This window comes from Lytechinus variegatus, chromosome 14, assembly GCF_018143015.1.
Source record: "Lytechinus variegatus isolate NC3 chromosome 14, Lvar_3.0, whole genome shotgun sequence".
NCBI lineage: Eukaryota > Metazoa > Echinodermata > Echinoidea > Temnopleuroida > Toxopneustidae > Lytechinus > Lytechinus variegatus.
The window spans coordinates 11,562,015-11,584,500 of NC_054753.1; the positions used below are offsets into that span (position 1 = coordinate 11,562,015).

At 35.1% G+C, this 22,486-nt stretch overlaps 1 protein-coding gene across 1 annotated transcript; it reads right to left on the minus strand.

Annotated features, from left to right (window-relative positions):
- Positions 1-4,201: 4,201 nt before the first annotated feature.
- LOC121427670 (peroxisomal membrane protein PEX14-like) lies at positions 4,202-21,817 on the minus strand. Its single transcript, XM_041624184.1, has 8 exons — positions 21,753-21,817; positions 11,720-11,887; positions 10,308-10,392; positions 9,642-9,785; positions 9,024-9,133; positions 8,095-8,197; positions 5,237-5,417; positions 4,202-5,084 (listed from the first exon to the last, which is right to left on the minus strand). The coding sequence occupies exons 1-8, from the start codon at positions 21,774-21,776 to the stop codon at positions 4,736-4,738; spliced, it is 1,164 nt and encodes a 387-aa protein (XP_041480118.1). The 5' UTR covers positions 21,777-21,817; the 3' UTR covers positions 4,202-4,735.
- Positions 21,818-22,486: the final 669 nt, after the last annotated feature.

The window sequence follows — 22,486 nt, forward strand, 5'->3', positions numbered from 1 at the left end:
GTTGATCATACGCTGGAATGGTTCTTGAGAACAAAGTTCAATTGAAGTAATTCAAGCTTGGTTGAAATCATTTCATGAACATGTATTTTTTCCGGTGTAGCTAATACTAGCTAACACAGGAAACAACATGTGGGACCACACTGATAATGGACGGGCATTTTTCAGTAATTTTTCTGATCTTCATTTGCTCATTACATTTTTCTGAAAAACTGGGAGATGTTTATTTGATAATTCTATGTTAGATTTGTTAAATTCTGTGAACAGTTTATATAATGTTGTTACCAGAACCAGAGTTTATCGTTATGAAAGTACATGTAGAATGGTTGCGAGGATTGTGAATATATATTTTTTCATAAAGTTTCTACTTTTTATATAGTATACTCTTGATTTATATAAAATGTGTACTTATTGCTCTGCTAAATTCTTTGTTAAAAACAAATATATTCTGTTTTTTTCTATCTGATTATTCATAGAATGATAGTCTTATTCAGTTGGTTGCTTTTGCTGGGTGCAGAAAAATATGATTTTATAAACCAAGTGCTACTGCTATGTTTGCTAATTACATGTATGCCATTCATTCCACCGAATCTTGTTTTCCATTTCCCTTCTATTATTTGCATGATTAAAGCCGGCTTGGTGTTTTCATTAATACACGACAGATGCAATTTGAAATTATTAATAAATTACAAAGGTGCAACTGCAAGTGTGACATATATTGTTGATTTTCAGACACAATGCTATTACTTGTGCCTACACTAGACATGTAAGCTCTCAGTGTGACATGATGTGCATCTTACTTTATATGTTTATAAAAAGCTTTGGTCCAAAAGGTACTACAAGTTGCTCCTCTCGGCCAAGACAAGCTGAAAACTTTCATTGTCAAATATTACAGTTGAATCATTTGTGCTGCTCAGTTTTCTTCATTTTTTTTTACTGATAATCAAGCGAATGTTATGCAATTCTATTTTCATTCCGTCCACTCTTTTACCTTGAAAATGAGTTACGTGTGACATGTTTTTATAATTTATCTTGTAAAAAGTCTTCTCGTGATTGCTTTTTCTCTTTGTAAATAAAGTGTATATATTCGTATACAAACAGTGTATTATATCAGTAAGATATGATTGTTCCACCATTGTGGTTATGAATAAAAGAGACCATTAAAACAGCCAATTCATGTGTAAAGTCAATCGTATTTAATATTGCAATTTGTACAAAACTAATTGGCACACATTTTCAATTTAAAAAAAAAATCCATAAAGCTGTTCACAAGTTACTAATGACTTCATGTACGACTGGTGACCCTTTCTTGGAAACTAAATCAACACCAATGATAATTTTTGGTATATCATTTATTACAAGAAAGGGTTACCAGATGCCAACATCTACTGAGCTGTCACACCTTGACTAGTAAGCCAGTGGATGCCAATGTATGTATGGCAAGCTGTTTTGGAATTCAAGAAAAATGGCTTGTTATACGTACATCAGCATATGCTGGCTGGCTAAGTCACCCCTATGCTCTCACCTCACCTAATTTTCTTTGTCATAGAGGGGGGGGGGGGGAAGTAAATTGTTGGGAAATGCCATGGATAAAGTAAAAATATATAATAATTTGTGATTTAGAAAACTCTTAGTTTTGAAATTATTTATATGATAAATGTGACTTTAGTGTACTGAATAATGAGTCTCGTACTTTGGTGAAACTCTAAAATTCTGTTGAAGAAAAAGTGAGATATTATTATTAACAATATATCAAAGCATCTTAACATTGACATGTCACACCTTGACTAGTAAGCCAGTGGATGCCAATGTATGTATGGCAAGCTGTTTTGGAATTCAAGAAAAATGGCTTGTTATACGTACATCAGCATATGCTGGCTGGCTAAGTCACCCCTATGCTCTCACCTCACCTAATTTTCTTTGTCATAGAGGGGGGGGGGAAGTAAATTGTTGGGAAATGCCATAGATAAAGTAAAAATATATAATAATTTGTGATTTAGAAAACTCTTAGTTTTGAAATTATTTATATGATAAATGTGACTTTAGTGTACTGAATAATGAGTCTTGTACTTTGGTGAAACTCTAAAATTCTGTTGAAGAAAAAGCGAGATATATATATAAATATATTTTCCCTGCTATTATTATTAACAAAATATCAAAGCATCTTAATACTGACATGGGCCTTTTATAATTCAATTATAGAAGATGCACATGAACAAATACTTTTTATATTTAGTCATGGCCAATTGAGCTAATAAAAATTGCACAAAAATGATCCATTTTCCATATTTAATACTACATGGAGTGTTTGATTTCCATCTCCTTAATGCACTTCCTTTAATATGAATATATGATTTTTAGTCTTTACTTTTAATGTATATCTTTGGTTTTTTTCAAATCATGAAATTTGAATCTATGTAAAACATGAGATATAAAGAAAGACCACCTAACTGAATTCCGCACATGGGAAAAATGTTTGCAAAGATCTATAAAGTGCTTTGTATCTTCTTAGTAAAGGTGCTAGATCAAAGGAGAATGAAACCTTTAGAACAAAAGAGCTTGTGTGAAAACAGAAAAATCAAAGAAACAGATCAACGAAAGTTTGAGAAAAATCAAATGAATAATGAGAAGGTTATGAGCATTTGAATATTGCGATCACTGATGCTATGGAGATCCTCACATTGGCAATGCGACAAAGATGTGTGATGTCACTTGTGAACAACTCTCCCCATTACTTTAGTATATATTTCACTTAAATTACCTCTTTTATCACATCTATCAGCAGACCATGTGTTCTTTCTATAGGAGGGCATGTAATACAGATTTTTAAAGAATACATCATAGATAAAGAGTTTGTATCACCATTAGAAAGCAAAAAAAAAGAAGACATTTTGGGGGTATTTTATAGCCCATCAAAGGGAAAGTTGTTCACATGTGACATCACACATTCTTGTCGCATTGCCAATAGAAGGATCTCCATAGCATTAGTGATTGCAATATTCAAATGCTCCTAACTTTCTCATTGTTTGTCCGAATTTTCTCAAACTTTCATTGATCTGTTTCTTTAATTTTTCTGTTTCGACCCAAGCGTACTTATTTCAAAGGTTTCATTCCCCCTCAAATGCCCTCAACACATGCAAAATCATGTTAATTGAAGAAATCCATCCACACATAGGTAGCAGTAATCACATAATTATTGTCGTATATCATATAGATGTCCAATCCAACTCTCTGATTAAGAATTGATTTTCACTTGATTTGATTATTTCATCTCACATTGAATTGAAGTGAACTTTACAAAAAAGAAAATTGAAAAGAGTATATGATCATGCTCACTTTAAATTGAAAGCAAACCTATTTGAACAAGGATATATATCAACATTTGTCAAAATAAAGGTATTTGGAGTTGAAAGCTTTCTTTTTATAGGGCAAGATGAAATATTTTCTGAAAGCCCAAGCTTTTTGGGAACTTCAGGAAAGAACTTTTGCCCCAAGAAAAAGAGACTGGGAGTGTGAACCTATGCTTGGTCATATTTATAGGACAAGTCCATCCCAACAAAAAGTTGATTTAAATAAAAAGAAAATTCCAACAAGCATAACACCGAAAATTTCATTAAAATCGGATGTAAAATAAGAAGGTTATGACATTTTAAAGTTTCCCTTAATTTCACAAAACAGATATGCAAATGAGAGAGTTGATGATATCACTCATTCACTATTTCTTTTGTTTTTTATTGTTTGAATTGTACAATATTTCTTTTTTTACAAATTTGACAATAAGGACCAACATCACTGAACCACCTAGTTGTGCATCACTGTTTAGTGAAAAGTAAGCGAAACTTTTAAATGTCATAACTTCATTTTTCATCTGATTTTGATGAAATTTTCAGCACTAAGCTTGTTTGATTTTTCTCTATTTCTTCAAGTCTGCATTTCCAAGGGTGGACTTGACCTTTAAGATCTCAATGAATGGGACTGAAGGCCTCCCTTCTAGCCAGGTTCTCAGCTTATTAGAGTTGGAAAAAGGGTAGTCATTTATTTTCTTCATACTGAACATGACTGGCAGAGAAATGTTCTGATAATGAATTCAATTCAATTGTCTTTACCAGAATTAATATGTTATCATCACCCTCATTATGAATCACATCCGTCATGATCATCATAGTCACCACCGTGATCATAATCATCATCAAAGTCATAATCATCATCAAAGTCATAATCGTCATCGTCATCACCACCATCATCATCATTATCATCATCACCATCATCATCAATTCTCAGATAAACATTACCACTTAAATATCACGTTCCTGCAGAACTGGCAAACATGTCCAGCAAGCGAGTGGCAAGGGGGTAATAGTACCTAATTTGGAAACCTCCTTTCTACTTGACAATCAAACACACTTTGGACAGAATTTGTGAGAGTTCTCAGGGAAACTGTAACTCTTGACATATCCAAATATGCAAAAGGCACCATGAAATACACAAATTCAATAGAGCTACAATTTCCCTGGCACACAACGGATCAAAAGCATGTTACCAGAGACCGAGTATTGGTCATTCTCAAGTTATCGATCGAGGTGAAACAAACCTTATGGAAGATAATTTAACCAATGGTCTTACGACTTTGGACTCCCGACCTCAACTCCATCCCTTGATATGTTTCCCAATGTTTGTTGAATGAGTGTGAAGCTTGGAGTCTGGAAGTACTTCAGTCATTCAAAGTCTATCGCCCACCTCAGGCAGTACCATCTAAAGTGGGCGTGGCTTGACTCCCAACTGGTTTCACACTCCCATTCACATGCTCATCGGGGGTGGGACTTGGGTTCGGCTGGATGTCATCGGTCCCGTTCTCTCTGATCGGCTCTTTGATGGGCGTCTGGGTGGAGTCGGTGGACAAGGAGTCCCCATTGGTTACCGGCTCGCTGCTGATTGAAGGAGGTGGTGGTGGTGAGGATGACGAGATGTTGTTGGTGGCTTCGGAGGAGACGGGAGGGGGCGAGTTGCTCTTTGTGGATGATTGATCGCTGCTGCCCCGCTGCCAGCTGGGTATTGTCGTCCTCTGGGGAGTGGATGGGAACTGATGCCTGGGGATGAAAATTAGAATAGCAGTAGTGATTAATAAACACAAATACCCAATACAGGGGCAGATCCAACTGGATTTACCTTGTCATATTTTACTTAGAGCCCCTGATTCTCAATAAAACCCTTGAATTGAACGACATTTCCCAGTACCTACCTGCTTAAAAGCAATCCTTTCAAGGACATGATCTCTGACTTGATCTCTGTAGTATCGGTGGACCTTCTGCTATTCGACAATGCTTTCCCTGACACTATCTCGGCATTGAGGTTGGCGAGCTGCTGATCTTGTTTCTCCATTAGAGTCTGGATGGTGCTGATAGATTTATCCATGGCCGCAACTAGATGTGAGAAAGAAGACAAATTCTTATCTGAATAATGCAGTTTTAACCTTTGCAAAGTAACTAATATCACTTGCAGTTCCACCTACCGTGGTAACCATAATTGCAAGTTTAACCGGGTTAGATCCAATGCTACTTTGAGGTCTGTATTGTTTGTGTACCATAGTTGGTCCCTCAACAGAGGCGGATCTAGCTTTTCGCTTAGAGGGGGGTTTGACAAGTTGGTTTGATCCAATAACAATGAGCTGCGATATAATACATCCTACCACTGGAAAATAAAAAAAAAACATGAAAAATCCTTATTCACTGCAATGTGGAGCGTTGTGGCCCAGTAGATTAGTCTCCGGACTTTGAAACAGAGGGTAGTGGGTTCAAATCCCAGCCATGGCGTAATTTCCTACGGCAAGAAATTTAACCACAATGTGCTGCACTCGACCCTGGTGAGGTGAATGGGTACCCGGTAGGATTTTTTTTCTTTAGCGCCTATTAATATGGCGGCTCGGCTACAGCTGGGGTAATAATATGATACCAAGTATCAAAGTGCAGATGAGTATACAGTATGCACATAGTAACTGTGCTACATAAATGGACATATAATTATGTTCACACTTATTCAATCTAGCAAATTTTTTGTCGTAAAAATTAGCCCCCAATATACGTGTTATTTTTGTAACTCATACAGCATATGGCAAACCCTAATTATCTGTTATTGGTGCTTGTTCAATAGCTCGTTACATGTACTTTCCATTTTGTCTTAAACTATCAGGTATAGTTGATTGTATGCTAGGAAAAGATAAACATGTAAAACACCTCTAAATTCTATCACAGGAGACATGGCATTCTTTTTTTTTAAAATACTTTCAAGAAAGTGAGTATGTCACAGGTAAATTATTTCTATTTCCTAATTTTTTTTCTATTAGATGAAGAAACTATTAGAAAGAGTTTTATGAAAAATTAAGAGCATCCAAGAATAAATATGTATAGATCTTCATGCAAAATGGTGAAGAATTGAAAAGATATTCAACTGACACAAGTATGTATATCCACATGGTAATAGGCAATTTGGTTACTTTGGTAAACTACCTATCGACAGTATATCAAGATCCTTATCATTGCACAGATATGATCTGATAAATATAATCATACAGTTGGCATGTAGGGGAGACCGGGGTTAGTTGGAACATGGGGTAAGTTGAAACATTGTAATTTTCTTTAAAGCCTGTAAAATAAATTTATGCAATACTGCTCTCAATTTATTGCAATTAATAACACAACAGTGTTGAATCATTATTGCAATAAATTGAGGGAGTATTGCATAAATTTATTTTACAGGCATTTAAGAAAAGTACAATGTTTCAACTTACCCCATGTTCTAACCCCAGTCTCCCCTACAATAAAAAAATGACAGGACTATATGATTCCCTTCGCAGGGCCTAAGATGGAAGTGTCGGTGTTTGGACTCGAACTAAAACCTGCTTCCATTTGCATTACTGTGAACCTTTAAAATAAACATGTTACATCAGCTTCATTGTAATGTCTCATAGTTGTTTACTTTTTTCCTGGACTTTGATACAAGTTGGAGCAGGGACTGTTCCTTGTATTTACCTTTTTCCTTTAAATCACAGTTATTATCCAATGGTACTGTATACAGCACACACATCCAGAGTGTTTTGACTAACATGACTTACTCAGCAAATTTTTCCAAAAAATAAAAAAAAATCTTAAAGGTCAAGTCTACCCCAGAAAAATGTAGATTTAATTCAATACAGAAAAATCAGACAAGAATATTGCTGGAAAATTCATAAAATCGGATGTAAAATAAAGAAAGTTATGACATTTAAAAGTTTTGCTTAATTTTCACAAAATAGTTATATGCACAATTTAGTCACATGCAAATGAGAAAATCAATGATGTCCCTCACTCACTATTTCTTTGGTTTTTTATGTTTGAATTATACAATATTAATTTTGACAGATTTGACAATAAGGACCGACTTGACTGACCCATAAACTGTTTAACCATGGTAATTCCAAATGTTCTGGGAGAAATACAACTTTGTTTCACATGACAATGAATGGGAAGAAAATTAGAATAATTCTAATTTCATATAATGAAATACAAAAGAAATAGGAGTGATGTCATCAATTCCCTCATTTGCATACAAACTGGGGAAAATTAGAAATATCATAACTTTCTTATTTCACATCCGATTTTGATGAAATTTTTATAGTTATGCTTGTTGGATTTTTATCTTTTTATTAAAACCAACTTTTTATTGGGGTGGACTTGTCTCGAGACTGCATTACACTCAAATATTCTAAATTCAGCAATTATTCATTGAGTCATGACAACTCTCTAAATGAGACTACAAAAGTTGCCCCTCATAACCCTGTATCTATTTTTGTTTTTGTCAGTCCAGAGACCTTGATTATATGAGTTTTGCTAGAAACTGAATTCAAAGGATTTGTACACAGAATCACAATTTTGGAGCAACTTTGGGTCTCACATGCATTTACAGTATTTGATCTCAAAAGTCAAAGAAAGAAGGTAATGAAACATTGTGGCTTAATGTCATGGCTTTATAACATACAAGTCAAGGAAGGGAGAGGGGGGCAATAATGCCCCCCTCCCCTGCTGTTCTATATGGGTTAACATGCCAAGTAATAATAACAATTACCTGCTTGTGAGACATTCTTGTTTAGTTCTTCAATGGAAGCTTCCAATCTCTTCATTCTCTCCTCTTCTTCTTTTCTTCTCTTGAGCCACGGTGCTACAAATTTCTACAAAATAAACAAACCAATAATCCAATAAGGAGACATAAAATGAGTGCATCTAATAGAAATATTCGGAATAGGGTAAAGGAGAAACCATACAGTTTTATATCTGGATAGGATTCGCTTTCTTGAAAGTATTATTAGTAGGGAACTTGATTTACCCTGTCAAAATCCTGCATGGAAGCATTGTGGCCTACATATCCTTGCCTTTTAAACAAAGGGTTGTGGGTCTGTTTTTACAGCCCTTGAGTTATTTTTTTTTCTGCCAAGGAATCTAAAGACATTGTGATAATCTCAACCCAGATGAAGTGAATGGGTACCAGCTTACCAGGCAGGATTAATTCCTTGAATGCACTTAAGGCGAGAAGCACCACCCCAAGCTTAAACCAGTGTAATCATAATTGCAATTGTCAGAAGATTATGTCTAAAATAATATCAGTATTATCAAAATACAAATATGAGGCTACCATCACCCTGCTGCTCACACATGATATTGCAAAACAATATCTTTAAAAAATCCCAGAATTCTGTTATTCTTTCATGCATCTTTGCCAAACCTCCATTAAACAAATCTCTCTCATACACTGCTTTAAGGCAATCCCATTAAAAAGTGACATCCAAAGTGGGAGCTTACAGAAAAAATTGTCTTCTAGTTCATATGAAAAGTATTGATGCTAAAAAATCTATCATGGCTTGAGTAGTTCATGAAAACAATCAAGACTAGGGAGAAATGGGGATTGGGCATACAGAAACCTTGAGCGTTTTTTTGTATGGATTTGCCTTTCATGAAAACCCAACTTAAAGTCAGGTGGACTTTTAGCAAAAGTCATACCATGATAATTTGGTAGATTCCAAATGTAACTCCACTGACGATGACGGCTATGGCAGCATAGTCTCTCCAAGTAGTTACCCTTGATGGTGGGGGTGGCTGCACGTATGGTACTGAAATGTAAAGAAAAATGGTTGACATGATTCAACTGAAGCTGATTATCTAGGACACAACAAAATGAAATGAGGCATTTCTTGTATTGTGAATGTATAGAACATAATCTGCCTTGAACTATCCTAAACTGGCTAAGAAGCCAGGGCTGAGTCAAATCGTAAAACTACTGTTCTACAGACTATCAAAAGCATAAGCATTTTCTCATTTTGACAACTGTATGATGGTATGGAAAGAAAGGAAAGAAAGAAAAAAAACTTCCCAAAAGTTGCTGAAATTTCATATTCAATATCTTTACATCTATCATCTATGAAATGTCAATTTTTTTTCATATTGACTTGATTAGTTGAAATCTATCAAGAAAATAAAGAATATTCTGTTCTTTCTTGACTCTGAAAGATAAACAGATTCCAGTTGATGTTACTCTCAATCAAGTCCAGTACAATACTTGATCCAGAAAAACTTCATCAGTCAAGTGTTTGAAAAAATAAACTAAAAAAAAATATTTACCCATTTGTTGTTGAGGTACAGCACCAGGATGTGTTGCCTGACCTTGATGGGGAGGGGCTACAGGAGTTTGATTGGCAGGTGGTGCCACGTCTTGCCTCGTTCCCGATCGATCAATAGCCAATTCAATCTCTGCATCCGACACACCTAGTTAAGCATTCCAGATAACAACATTTTCTCATTAATCCATCAGGAAAGCATTTCCTTTGTCTATTTTGTCTGTGATTTTCACCGACTAATTTGTTCTGAGCCAACCAGATGCAAGGATTTCAGTAGCTTATAACAGTCGCCTGTCAATTCGTTTTCATGTAATGCTACCTTGATCTCCTACCAATAATGTGCATGTACCCTGTATGAGTAACTACCGTACATGTACGAAAGATATAATGTTGGCTATCTAAACCATTCCGTATACATATATAGACCAAATGTTTTGGTATGGCTCAACTACCTTTGATGCAGAATCATACAAAAGACATAAAATACACGTAATTCTATAGAAACTGTGCGGATATTTCTTGTGTTGTCTCCAGCAAGTTGTGAATAACTCAATCATAGTCATTATAATCAATGCTAATCCAATGAACAAAATGATGATGATGATGATCACCACCACCATCATCATCATCACCACCACCACCAACACCATCATCATCGTCGCAGGCTTACCCTTTTTCCGTAAGAAAGCTTTTTTCTGAACCATTGGACTAGATCTGACTTGTGGATTGAGCAAGAACTTCACAGCAGTCTCAATCTGTGAGAAAAAAGAGCATACAGAAATTCATAACTCTGTGGGTTCAAAGGTATAAATCCATACCTATTACAGTACCTCAACCAAGACAATGAAGTATGGAACTAAAGAAAAATAATACCAGAAATAATTATCATTTTGCAGTTGTATCTAACATGTTGGAAACAACAAACTTTTTCTTATATTTATCTTTAATTTCATTGGTACTACACATCGCAGATAAATTTTCTGTCACTCATTTGCTGCAAAGCATGCCTTTATACTGATGAAAAATATTTAAAAAGAACTCATTGAAATGCAAAATACAATGACCAATGGCAAACAAACTCTTACAGAGTAGGCTTTCATCGAAGCAATTCTACATGTGGTAGATTTACTGTAGTCAGATTTGTCATCATTTGACTTTTAATAACACATGACCCGAAATAGGCCTTACACTGAAAAAAATTACAAGCATCAATAATGTAAAGCCTTGTATTCTTTCGAACTTCAATTCAAACTAAAGAAAAAAAGATTTAATGGTAAACCTTGACATATTCAGACGTTTCAAGTATGAATAGTGACCTTAGCTCCTAAATCATATCAAAGTCACCATTCAACCAATCAATATTTTGTGACAAATGCAAACTTTGCAAACAGTGCAAAGTCATCTTTTATTGTGACAAATAAAATAAAAAAAATGCAAAAACACTAGTTTGGTCGCAACCCTCAACCCATATTACTATCGAGGCCAACATAAATTAACATTCTCTCTCTGTCTTTCTATTAGGCCCGTTTCGGGTACACGTGTACACGCACGGTCAAGTCAGTGCACTTGTACTAATTTCCATCACCGTGTACACGGTAGAATCTGCATAAGCTTGCGTGGGGCTGTAAAGTCAGAGAACTTTAATCACTAATATGTCAATATATTTCAATTAACCTAGAGTGAGTTTACTTCCAAAATCGCTGATTTAATCCACATTTATTCTGGAGACTAAGTTTTTGTACCACACTAAATGGGCCTGGGTATGCTCCGGTCAGTGCAGGGCCCTAGTTAGCGCCGATGTTCGTTGGATGCGCATTTTGCATACTGTACCGTACATGCATGCGCGCACAGATTGCTGCAGAATTGAGTGTAACTGAAGTTATCGATTGATTTTCATTATTTTATTGCCAATTTGAGGAGCGTGTGACTTAGGCTACATGAGTGACTGAAAACATACCATAAATAAGGCATAACTCACTCCCAGTGTTTACAACGTGTACACGACCGAAAAACACGCCGTGTACACGTGCATCAAAAATGGACTTTCAAACCGGGCCTACTTCTATCACTCATCTTTCTTACCATTTTTTCTCTCGGGGCTTCAGCAGCAATGTCTTGAGTTGAAGCTCCAGCAGGAGCTGCAGCTGAAGCTGGAGCAGTACCAGGAGCTGTGCCTGGAGTAGTACTCGGGGCAATCCCAGGGCCTAAGGCTGGGGCATTTTCTTTTTTAGCAGTATTCCCTGCAGAGCCCTGCATATAGACAAAAAATATTTTCAAAATGTCAAAACGTTTAAGGACGTTCCACAGTTACAGTGAAATCCATGTCGTTTTCACCAAACTTTGCACATTGATAATTTAGCACCTGAATATTCCAAATATGCAAAAATTAATATGGGTCCATGTACTTGATTTTTTGCAATAGAGTTTTAAAGTTCACCCAAATGGATGTTCTTTAGTATTTTTTTCTTCATTTTTTCCCCTTCCACAGGGTTCTTTATTTTCAAAAAACATAATTACAAAAGACTAAAGATTTAATAGTTCAAAATTGACCCGATAATTGAATTTTTTGTCCGGTTTTTGGAAATGCTTAACTTTCTTAGCGCTTTTTGTGACAGTGAACAGGAACATCCTGTGACTATAGGGCCTATATCATCACAAATCAATTATTAAACATATTAATTTCATTCCCATTTGTGTTAAAAACAAGCAATATAAATAATTATTATATACATTAGCCACATCGCAAATTAATTTACTGGTATACTATCTTGTTCCAATATAATCTTGATATTTATAATGCGCTTAATACCCAATTGTATTTAAATAAACGCTACAGATTTTATTTTCAAATATCATCTTTATTTAAAACAAAACAAAGGGGAGTTACAAACAATGAAAATAATTCCAGGTAAATTTTTTTAAGTTGGTTGATATAACACTCTAAATCTTGCAATTGCTTTCCTTTTTTGTATTTCTTCTTTCGTCCACCTTTGAGGTTCATTTGAAAAAAAAAGATATTGAATTCCCATTTAAGATTAAAACGAGATGTATACATCACATACATACAGTTACAACGTTACAGATTTAATGACTGGCAATACTGCCTTGTTGGAATGTATATGTGATAATGTCTCGTAATCATGATTTGGGTTTGACTTAGTTGGTGAATTATCAATTTGTATGTGAAAGTGTCGTTCTATAATAGGATCAATGTTACTAAATCAGGTTTAACCAGTTCAGTTAAATTCGATTTGGTTTATTTCAATTCAAATACCGGTAAACTACTGTCGTACAGATGAGGGCTTTTTGAGGGCCACGGAGCGACAAGAGTTTTACGAAGAGAAAAGGAAAGAAAACCAAATGAAAACTCATGAATATTATAAAACTGTTAAATCTCTTACAAAATTAGAATTTGTATTAAAAAGGTCTTAATTTTTGTTTGTCCGCTTTGCACCCTCGTAGATTTTTATTTTATATTGCCCCCGTATACAGAAGTGTGCAATGAATGAAATTAAAGGTGTTGTAATATCTAGTGTAATTATTGTGGTGCGTTTTATTGTAGACCAATTACATTACAGTTTTTCCATTTTATGATTTTGGAAATGGTAAAAGTCAAGTCCACCAGCGGCAAAATTTATTATTTAAAAAGAGATAAATCAAATTAGAATAGTATTGAAAACTTATCAAAATCGAATATTAAATAAGAAAGTAATGACATTTAGTGCTTATTTTCAACATTTGGGAATTAAGTTTTGAAATATGACATGCTTACTAAACATATGCAATTTGATTTAATATATAAAATGTCACTTCATAATTCCTTCAGTTCACAGATACAGATACAGAACCACCTGTAATGCCTTGAGACTATAAGGCTACCATGTAAGATTAATACCCCAAATTCTTGAAAGGATCGAGGGATTAAGATTTAGGTACTTTATAGCGATTACGTAATCTATTCAAGTTCATGACCGGCATGAACGTGAGACCGGCGTGAGACTCATTCTTGCTTTCGGTTGAATACAATGCACACGTGTCACTGTTATGTTTTAAGAGTTTAAAGAGCTTGTGGTCTTAATTAGCATCAATAGTTGACAATTTACGTTAAAGCTCGTGGACATCTCTTGACTTGATCAGTTTAGTGATTACGCCTATAAAGTTATTCATCCTCAATTTCGTTAGCTTTTGGAAGTTAAAGTCTACTTTGTTGAAAAATGACCGGACTGGCTGCAGAACTGAGTTTCGATGAAGACTATGATGAATTCATCATGCAATTACTGGGAGAAGACATTCCGTCATCTGTAACCAATGGAACAGACAGGTCAAAGGAGATGAATGGTGATAATACATATACTCCGGTAGCGACAGAAGACATCTCCATGGACATGATGGACAAGAACAACAATGTTGGAGAAAGGATTAGTTCACAAGAACTATACGAGGACATTTCTTCAGAGGAAGAGGATGCATGTACTCCTGAGGCTAATGACGAAAATGGTAATACAGTCAAGTTGAACACTCTAGCGCTACCTCTTATCCAGGACATGAGTTCGTCGCCGAACCGGCTGAAAGAAATTGTTGGATCGCTGATTTCATACATCTCATATCAAGATGGACAAATTAGAAAGTTAGAGGACATGGAGAAGATGAAAAGATGAATCGTTGGCAAGTTTTGTAGAGGAGTATGATGGACGAATCCCCTGATGGACTATTGGGACTTAAACTCTTATACATATATTTTATGTTTGTAATGATCTCTTTTGTCATGGTAGCATTTAATTTCATTATATTTTGTTATGTAGTACTGTTTATTTATTTATTATTTTTTTTTGGACACTTTGCATCTGTATGCCATTTTATAGTATTTTTTTTCTACATTAGATATATTTTTTTGTAAATGTTAATTGATACGTAAATGTATACATTTTTATAGATATTTTGTACATATACATGTATTTCCTGAATGTGAAGATATCTTCTGTCGTGTTAGAAATTCCCTTTATTATTTTGTTATATAGTATCTTTTATTTTTTTATTGATGTTATACATGTACATTTTCTATCTATATGCAGTACTTTTTTACTAAAATAGATATATTTTTTTAGTGTAAATTGATACGTACATCTATATATTAATATTTCTATTATAATTGAGATATGTATATTTTTATTGTATTTGATAGATATGTTATATATTTTAGTGTTAGGCGTCTTTTTGCATCTGTTGGGATTTTACAGTTATTTAGTTTTTTAAGTAGATATTTTTTTAAAGTTTAATTTGATACTACATCTATATATTTTCAAAGATAATTTGATTTTTATTTGCATTATGTATGTTTTCATTTTTATTAGATAGATATGTTTTGTAGTTTATTGTTAGACGTATATGTAGAATAAAGTTACATGATTCATTATAATGTTGTAAATATCTAGTAAGTATTTTAGAAAAATCTTGTTATCATTTTTTTTACATTGATTCATGTTACTCAGTTTTTAAGATCATATTGTATATTATGACTTTGATTAATTTGAAATGTAGTGTATAAGAATTATCGTAATAAATTGTTAAATGTATTTTGTTTATGAAATATATTTATATTTTGTTAATTTTTTTGTTTTGAATATATTTAAAAGATAGGATGTTAAGAGATTGAAAAACAGAGAAGTAGAAGAGAAGGGATAATTAGGTATAAATGATGAAAGAAAATAAGAGAGAGAGGGACAGAGAATGTAGGAGCAAAAGAGGACAAGGAACATAAGAAGTGATCATTGAATTAGACAATTGAATGTAATGTATAGAAGGAAAGTAAAGGAGTGAGGTACAATGGAAGGGGAAAACGGAGTGACATACAGTTAAAGGTAAATAAAAACTTGTAAAAAAATGAGTGATTAAAGAGCGAGAGAGAGAGGTAGAAAAGACAAATATTAAAATTTTCATTTCTTTGTTATTGTCTTTTGCTCTGTTTATCTCTATATCTCTTTCATTCTTTATATGCGTTTACTAGGGTGAAAAAATATAAATGAAGAGGGCACAAAAGAAATGAGAGGGTGAAATTAAGTATAAGAACAAGAAAAAGGAAAATATTTGGAAATGAAAGGAAAATGGAAAGAAATAGCAACAAAAAACATTGCGTCCCCTCCCCAAGTTAATGTCATATTGTCCCCCTCTCCTGTGAATCATGAGATAAGCGCCGTCATGTTTAAGGTCATTTTGTCCCCCACTCCTTATAGGACAATTGTCTCCCCCCCAAAAAAAAAAAAAAATTTAAGGTCAATTTAATTGAATTATATTTGTTTTACTTCCATCAAACAAAACAAATTGTATACCATATATAAACTTAAGTATTTTTATCCGTTGCAAAGAAACGGTGAGTTTGGCGCCTCCCGTTACAGGTGAATTTGGTGCCCCTCCATTCTGGACAATTCGGTACCCCCATATTTATCGTCAATTTGGTGCCCCCTTTAAGTTTAAGGTAAATTTGCCGCACTCCCTAGGATGAAGATCAACGTGGTGACCCCTTATTTTTAAGGTCAGTTTGGCGCCCCCTCCATACACGACAATTTGCCGCCCCCAGTCAATTATTAACTGGGTACCACGCTCCCTAAGTTTAAATTACTTTGACGCCCCTTAACTTTAAGGTCTGGTTTGTGCCTACTAGTTCGAACATCAATTTGGCGCCAGTTTGGCGCCCCCATTACAGGCCAATTAGATCTTCTAAAAAAATTTTGCACCCCCTTTATGTTGAACATCTTTTTGGCGCCCCTGTTATGGTCAATTTGTTGTCGCCTTAGAGTTTAAGGTCAATTTTGTTCCCCCTGGGTTGAAGATAAACCTGGTGCCCCCAGGTTTAAGATCACTTTGATACCCCCTCATATAGGACAATATGACGCCCCCTTATTCAAACATCAATTTGCGCCCCCCTGAAGTTTAAGGTCAGTCTGGAGCTTCCTCTTTACAGGTCAGTTTGGTACCCTTTTGTTTACATGTATGGTCATTGTTTTGGGTTTTATGTGTTTTTTTTAATCCTTCTCTGATTTTTATTTCTTACTTTTACTGTTCCTCTTTCCTTGACTCTCCCTTTCAGTATCAACCCATTTTACCTCGTATTAAAGTTTTTTATATTATCCTTTCTCCATTTCTTTTTCGACTCTCTTTTTCACCAACTTACATTCTAAAAAATTGAATTAAAAATTTGGTTCTTAAATTAAAGGGATTGCCCGGGCTAAAAAATTATGTCTAAATAAAAGAGTATATTCACTAAGCAAAATGCAGAAAATTCATCAAAATCGGATAAAAATAATGAAATTTTTAAATTTAAAGTTGATCAATATGAAGTGAAAAAAAATCATCATCAGCTGATGATGCCACATTAAAATGTCACATCTCCACGTTCCGTTTTCCTGTGTTATTAGATGAGAACATTATTTATAATTTTTACATACTTGTATGAATATTAAGTTTCCCATATGACTTATTATCAATATATATTTTTCCTATAAAACATCACTTATAAACTGATGTTTTAAAGAAAAAATATGTATTGATATAATAATGATGTGATAGGATGTAATAGATAAAAGCCCAAAGCGCAAGCTGAAAATTCATAATCCATTTGAATGCATAAACCAAATATCACACAAACAATAATTCTAACGCAAAGCTCAACATAAGATTGAAAATCTAATGATCTGTACAAGGCCACAAGAAGCTATATTTTAATACATAAATAGGGTATCATTAAACGAATTATGCGAGAACAAAGTGCATGTTAAAAAATTGATTCAATGAATTAAGGACGATCATTGAAACGAAATTCATTTCATCTCCACAAAGATTGCATGGCGTTACTTTGATATCTGTGTAAGCCGAAATGCAATATTTAAAATAGGTTAATGTGATTCTTCTTTTCCCACGAAGCTTTAAAGTTGCTGTAATTTGATGTTATGGAAAGATGCACAAACAGTAATATGCCTCTTTTAGACCTCACAAATAGAAAAAAACAAGTTTAAATCATCTTTACTCTGTCAATACCGTATATCAAACTTCATCAAACTTTCCGAATTTGTAACGAGGTACCAACCAAACAGTGTAAAACCAACTGTCAGTTTTACCCGTCTTGATCAAGCACGCCCTCAGTAGGCAATAACGGTGTAACAAATCACAAGAATATAATTGATAAAAAATACAATAGATACATGTAAGCTTATACAAAAGAACAAAAGGAAACTAGCACATCAATGATGTGGAGCTCATCCAGCATCTCGCAACATAATTGAATAATTTCAATTTCAGCCCAGTTGACACTAAAGTGATTATATTGATGGCATAAATCGAGGATGTAGAATTGAAATTGATAAAGAAATGACATAGAAGCATTTCTTTGTGATCTATGAATAAATTTCATATGAATGAAGTATTAATAATTATCTAGTCAAAGTTTCTTAACTCTGTGTAGAACCTTGGTGAACCTAATGTAGCTCTCAGATGGAACAAAAAAAAACAAAGTTAATCAACAAATAAATATAAGTAATTTTTGTACATTTTGAAAATATATGAAATAAATCAGCATAATTAATGAGTTAATTCGATGTTCAAATTTTATATCACCACCTCGAACTAATATATAAAGCAAACAAAATTGAAATTGATCAACAAATGTAAATAAAAACATTTCTTTGTAATTCTGTGTATATAGAAGTTTAGTGACACCCATAAAGCCTTCGTTCTACAAAATGGAAGAAAAAAAGTAAAAATCAATCAACAATTAAAGAAGAAAAAGTATTTTATGTGAATTTTTAAAAATATGCATAAATTAATTTCGCATAAATTAGCATAAAAATAGTTCTTGTCAAAATTAAAAAGAAGAAAAAAAGGGAAAAAATGTATAGAAAAAACATGCATTTAAACAAGGACGGATAATAAAGCCTGTATTGTCAATCCTGACTAAGACAAGTACCGTACTGGGCCATGTTAAACCAAGAAAGGAATTATAAACCAACCAAATTCTACTTTTAGTTAACGACATATCGACCGACTGAAATTTTTTCAGACTCCCCCATCCTTTTCCCTTTTAGCGAAAGCTGGATCCTCCCCCTGTAAACATCCTTGTATCCACGTATCTGTTAACCACATGTATCCACTTAGTATATTTCCACGTACGTATCCTAGGGACAGTGATTTTCTGCGATCGCGGAAAACGGACGAATTCACGGAAAAGGCCTTTTGAAACGGAAAGTGGCATTTCAAACGGAAAATCACGGAAAACATATTTTCCCTCAAAATACACAGAATAGCAACAGAAATTACTCCAAAATAACAACAAAATGAGAATATTAAATGGCCACAAAACCCCAGAAAACACGATCTCACTTCGCTACAATCATGACAATTCACACATCGTGATTTCTCTCGACATCAGCACACTTGATAGTACCCCGCGATCGTACCCGGCCGGCCGGGATGAGCTTCACATATCGCTTCAGATCGCTCAACTGCACGGTCGTGTGTTGCTGCCCTCTACGTTTGAAGATGTAACAGCACGATATCGTGGTCTTAAAATCCAAGATGGCGGATTGGCGAAAGTCGTTGACTGATGATAACGATGTCCAAAAAACCCCAAAATTATCCATGATTTTAATTTCACCGTAAATAATGCTAATTATGTGAAAGGTGAGGATATATGCATGCTAAATCAGTTTGAAAAATCATTAAATACACCAGCATAGATCTGATTAGAACGGATTCTATTGTGTTGTTGGTACAGTAGCAGATACAAATTTTGGCCAGTGCGAGTGTATGCTTTTAGTTAACGACATATCGACCGACTGAAATTTTTTCCGACTCCCACATCCTTTTCCCTTTTAGCGAAAGCTGGATCCTCCCCCTGTAAACATCCTCGTATCCACGTATCTGTTAACCACATGTATCCACTTAGTATATTTCCACGTACGTATCCTAGGGACAGTGATTTTCCGCGATCGCGGAAAACGGACAAATTCACGGAAAAGGCCTTTTGAAACGGAAAGTGGCATTTCAAACGGAAAATCACGGAAAAAGTATTTTCCCTCAAAATACACAGAATAGCAACAGAATTTACTTCAAAATAACAACAAAATGAGAATATTAAATGGCCACAAAACCCCAGAAAACACGATCTCACTTCGCTACAATCATGACAATTCACACATCGTGATTTCTCTCGACATCAGCACACTTGATAGTACCCCGCGATCGTACCCGGCGGCCGGGATGAGCTTCACATATCGCTTCAGATCGCTCAACTGCACGGTCGTGTGTTGCTGCCCTCTACGTTTTAAGATGTAACAGCACGATATCGTGGTCTTAAAATCCAAGATGGCGGATTGGCGAAAGTCGCTGACTGATGATAACGATGTCCAAAAAAACCCAAAATTATCCATGATTTTAATTTCACCATAAAATAATGCTAATTATGTGAAAGGTGAGGATATATGCATGCTAAATCAGTTTGAAAAATCATTAAATACACCAGCATAGATCTGATTAGAACGGATTCTATTGTGTTGTTGGTACAGTAGCAGATACAAATTTCGGCCAGAGCGAGTGTATGCGCTTTGATTTTGCTATTCAATGTGTAAACGGAATAATCACTTTTCCGTGTGTACAACGTCTATGGGGAAACGGAATTTCCGTTTTCTGATGTGCTGAAACGGAATTTGAGATTTTCTGAAACGGAAAAGGCCATTTTTTGAAACGGAAAATCACTGTCCCTAGTATCCCAGTATCCCGGTATCCATGTGTATCCATGTATCTACATATCCATGTATCCACTTCTGTCTCAAAGACGTAAGTTCTAAAAAAATTAGTGAAACAGGTACGTCGTATCCATTGTTTTCTCGTTTTAAAATCGAGAGATTTTTGTAATCGATTCATGACATTGGATTCTAAAGGTACGCCAAAATATGATCAATATCGCAGAAATGTTGGAAATGAAGTTAGACCCGTATGTTTTAGGGCTAGATCTTTTAGAGGGAAAGTGGAATTCTCGGGGGCGAAAGTTTCTGGTTTTGTACCCGTACGTGGGGAAATATAGGTAGGGATCCCAGGCGTCACTGGGGAGTGACCATACGTATAGTGTATGACTTTCACTGCATAGAAGCCTCCAGGCTACTCTGCCTCTGAGGAGTCTAATGTCTGGCACTCATTCAATGAACAAGGTTATGATATACCCTTGTTCTCAGTTACATCTCCATGTGTGGCAAAATAAGGATGGCAATGTTTGGCTTATTTTCTCCTTTTTTATGGGACAAATGCTTGATTTTCTTACACTGTCAGTTTTCATTCCAGCTATTCATCATATAACTTGGCTCTTACGTAAATTTAATTTTCTTAATTATTTTTTCTGAATTAAAAATAGAGAGTGAAAATGAAAATTTTCTTGCCATATTACTTTCCACCAATAGAGGGCGTACACAAAAATATGCCCAAAATTCAAGTTTTTGAGCGCTCTGGAGTCTGGTGAATAAAAAATTGTTCCCAAGTTACTAATGAAAAATAAATTGCAACTGTATGGAAATTAATAATCATGGTCACAAAAGTGATATTCTAATGATTTTTAAAGTGTGCTCAATACAGAATTGGCAGTCCATAGTCCTACCTACCATTACGTTCTCCACAGGCAGGATGGATGGTAGCAGTGAACACGTCTGGGCCTGGGGAGCATTTCAATTTTCATCAATTGATATTTTCATCCGACGGACGCGGACAAGTGTAAACTGACATCTTTCCATGATTTTGATTGGCTGAGAGGCACTGTTCCTATGGTAACTGTCGGATAAAACATCCGACAAGTCCTTTAGTTTCATGAAACGCCCCCCAGATCTATCCTCAATACGGTCCGCACGCAAATATAAAAGCAGCAGCACCAACGGATCTGCATTTCGTCCCGGCCAGAGTTCCCGGGTGCAAAGGCTATGCATTACCGTTTGCGTTAACGAGGTCCGAGTTCGACTCGGGCCGCGCAAGAAAGCGCTCAATTACCCTCGGTTCTAGATTACACCTAAAGTATAGCATCATTTACTGAAAATATTATTACAGTATATCATAGTAATACAAATACCACTACTTCTAAAATTACCTCTACGTCTGTCTTTGTCGACATTTTGTTGGAAAACAGGAGACGTGTTCCTCTTTCTTCACTCACTTTACAGCTATCGCAGAAGATAAAAGAACTTAATCGATGACCATGAGGGCAGCAGATGCATGCATGCAAGGCCCTATATAAACAAGGTTGCGACAACAGGGGTCAAAGGTCAAATTTGAAGGGTCTCGAATAGTTCCAACCGGGCCTTTTTGTCGACTGCTACCATTGGAAATGCGTGCAAAATTTTGAATCATTTTTTATAATTATATCGGAAATTGACGTTAGAAATTTATTTTAACGCTGCACATTCATATCAATATATTAGCGACCATCTAAATTTATCAAATTTGTACGATTTTATAACAAAATACGTGAAATATCGTTGATTTGAAAAATGGCAACCGAGGTCGTCGCACGCCGTAAATGCTCACTGCTGCTGTAGCGAGCGGGACGCTGCACTAATTTTCCCCGGAACTGTCGGGCTGGATGAAAGCTTCTGCTGGTCCCCCACGGGTCGTTTGGAGAGCGACAGGTGAGATGTACCGGTATGTCATGTGGTGCCATAAATACTAGTTTTATATCCTAAATTCTTATTGTAGATTTTGTGCCGTTGTAAATTTAGCTGAATTTGTTTTTTTTTTTACCAGAGCACTCAAAAACATGAATGATTTGAGGATATCTTTGTGCTTGACTTTAGTTTGAGTTTTACTGAGTGGGTCCTTAATTAT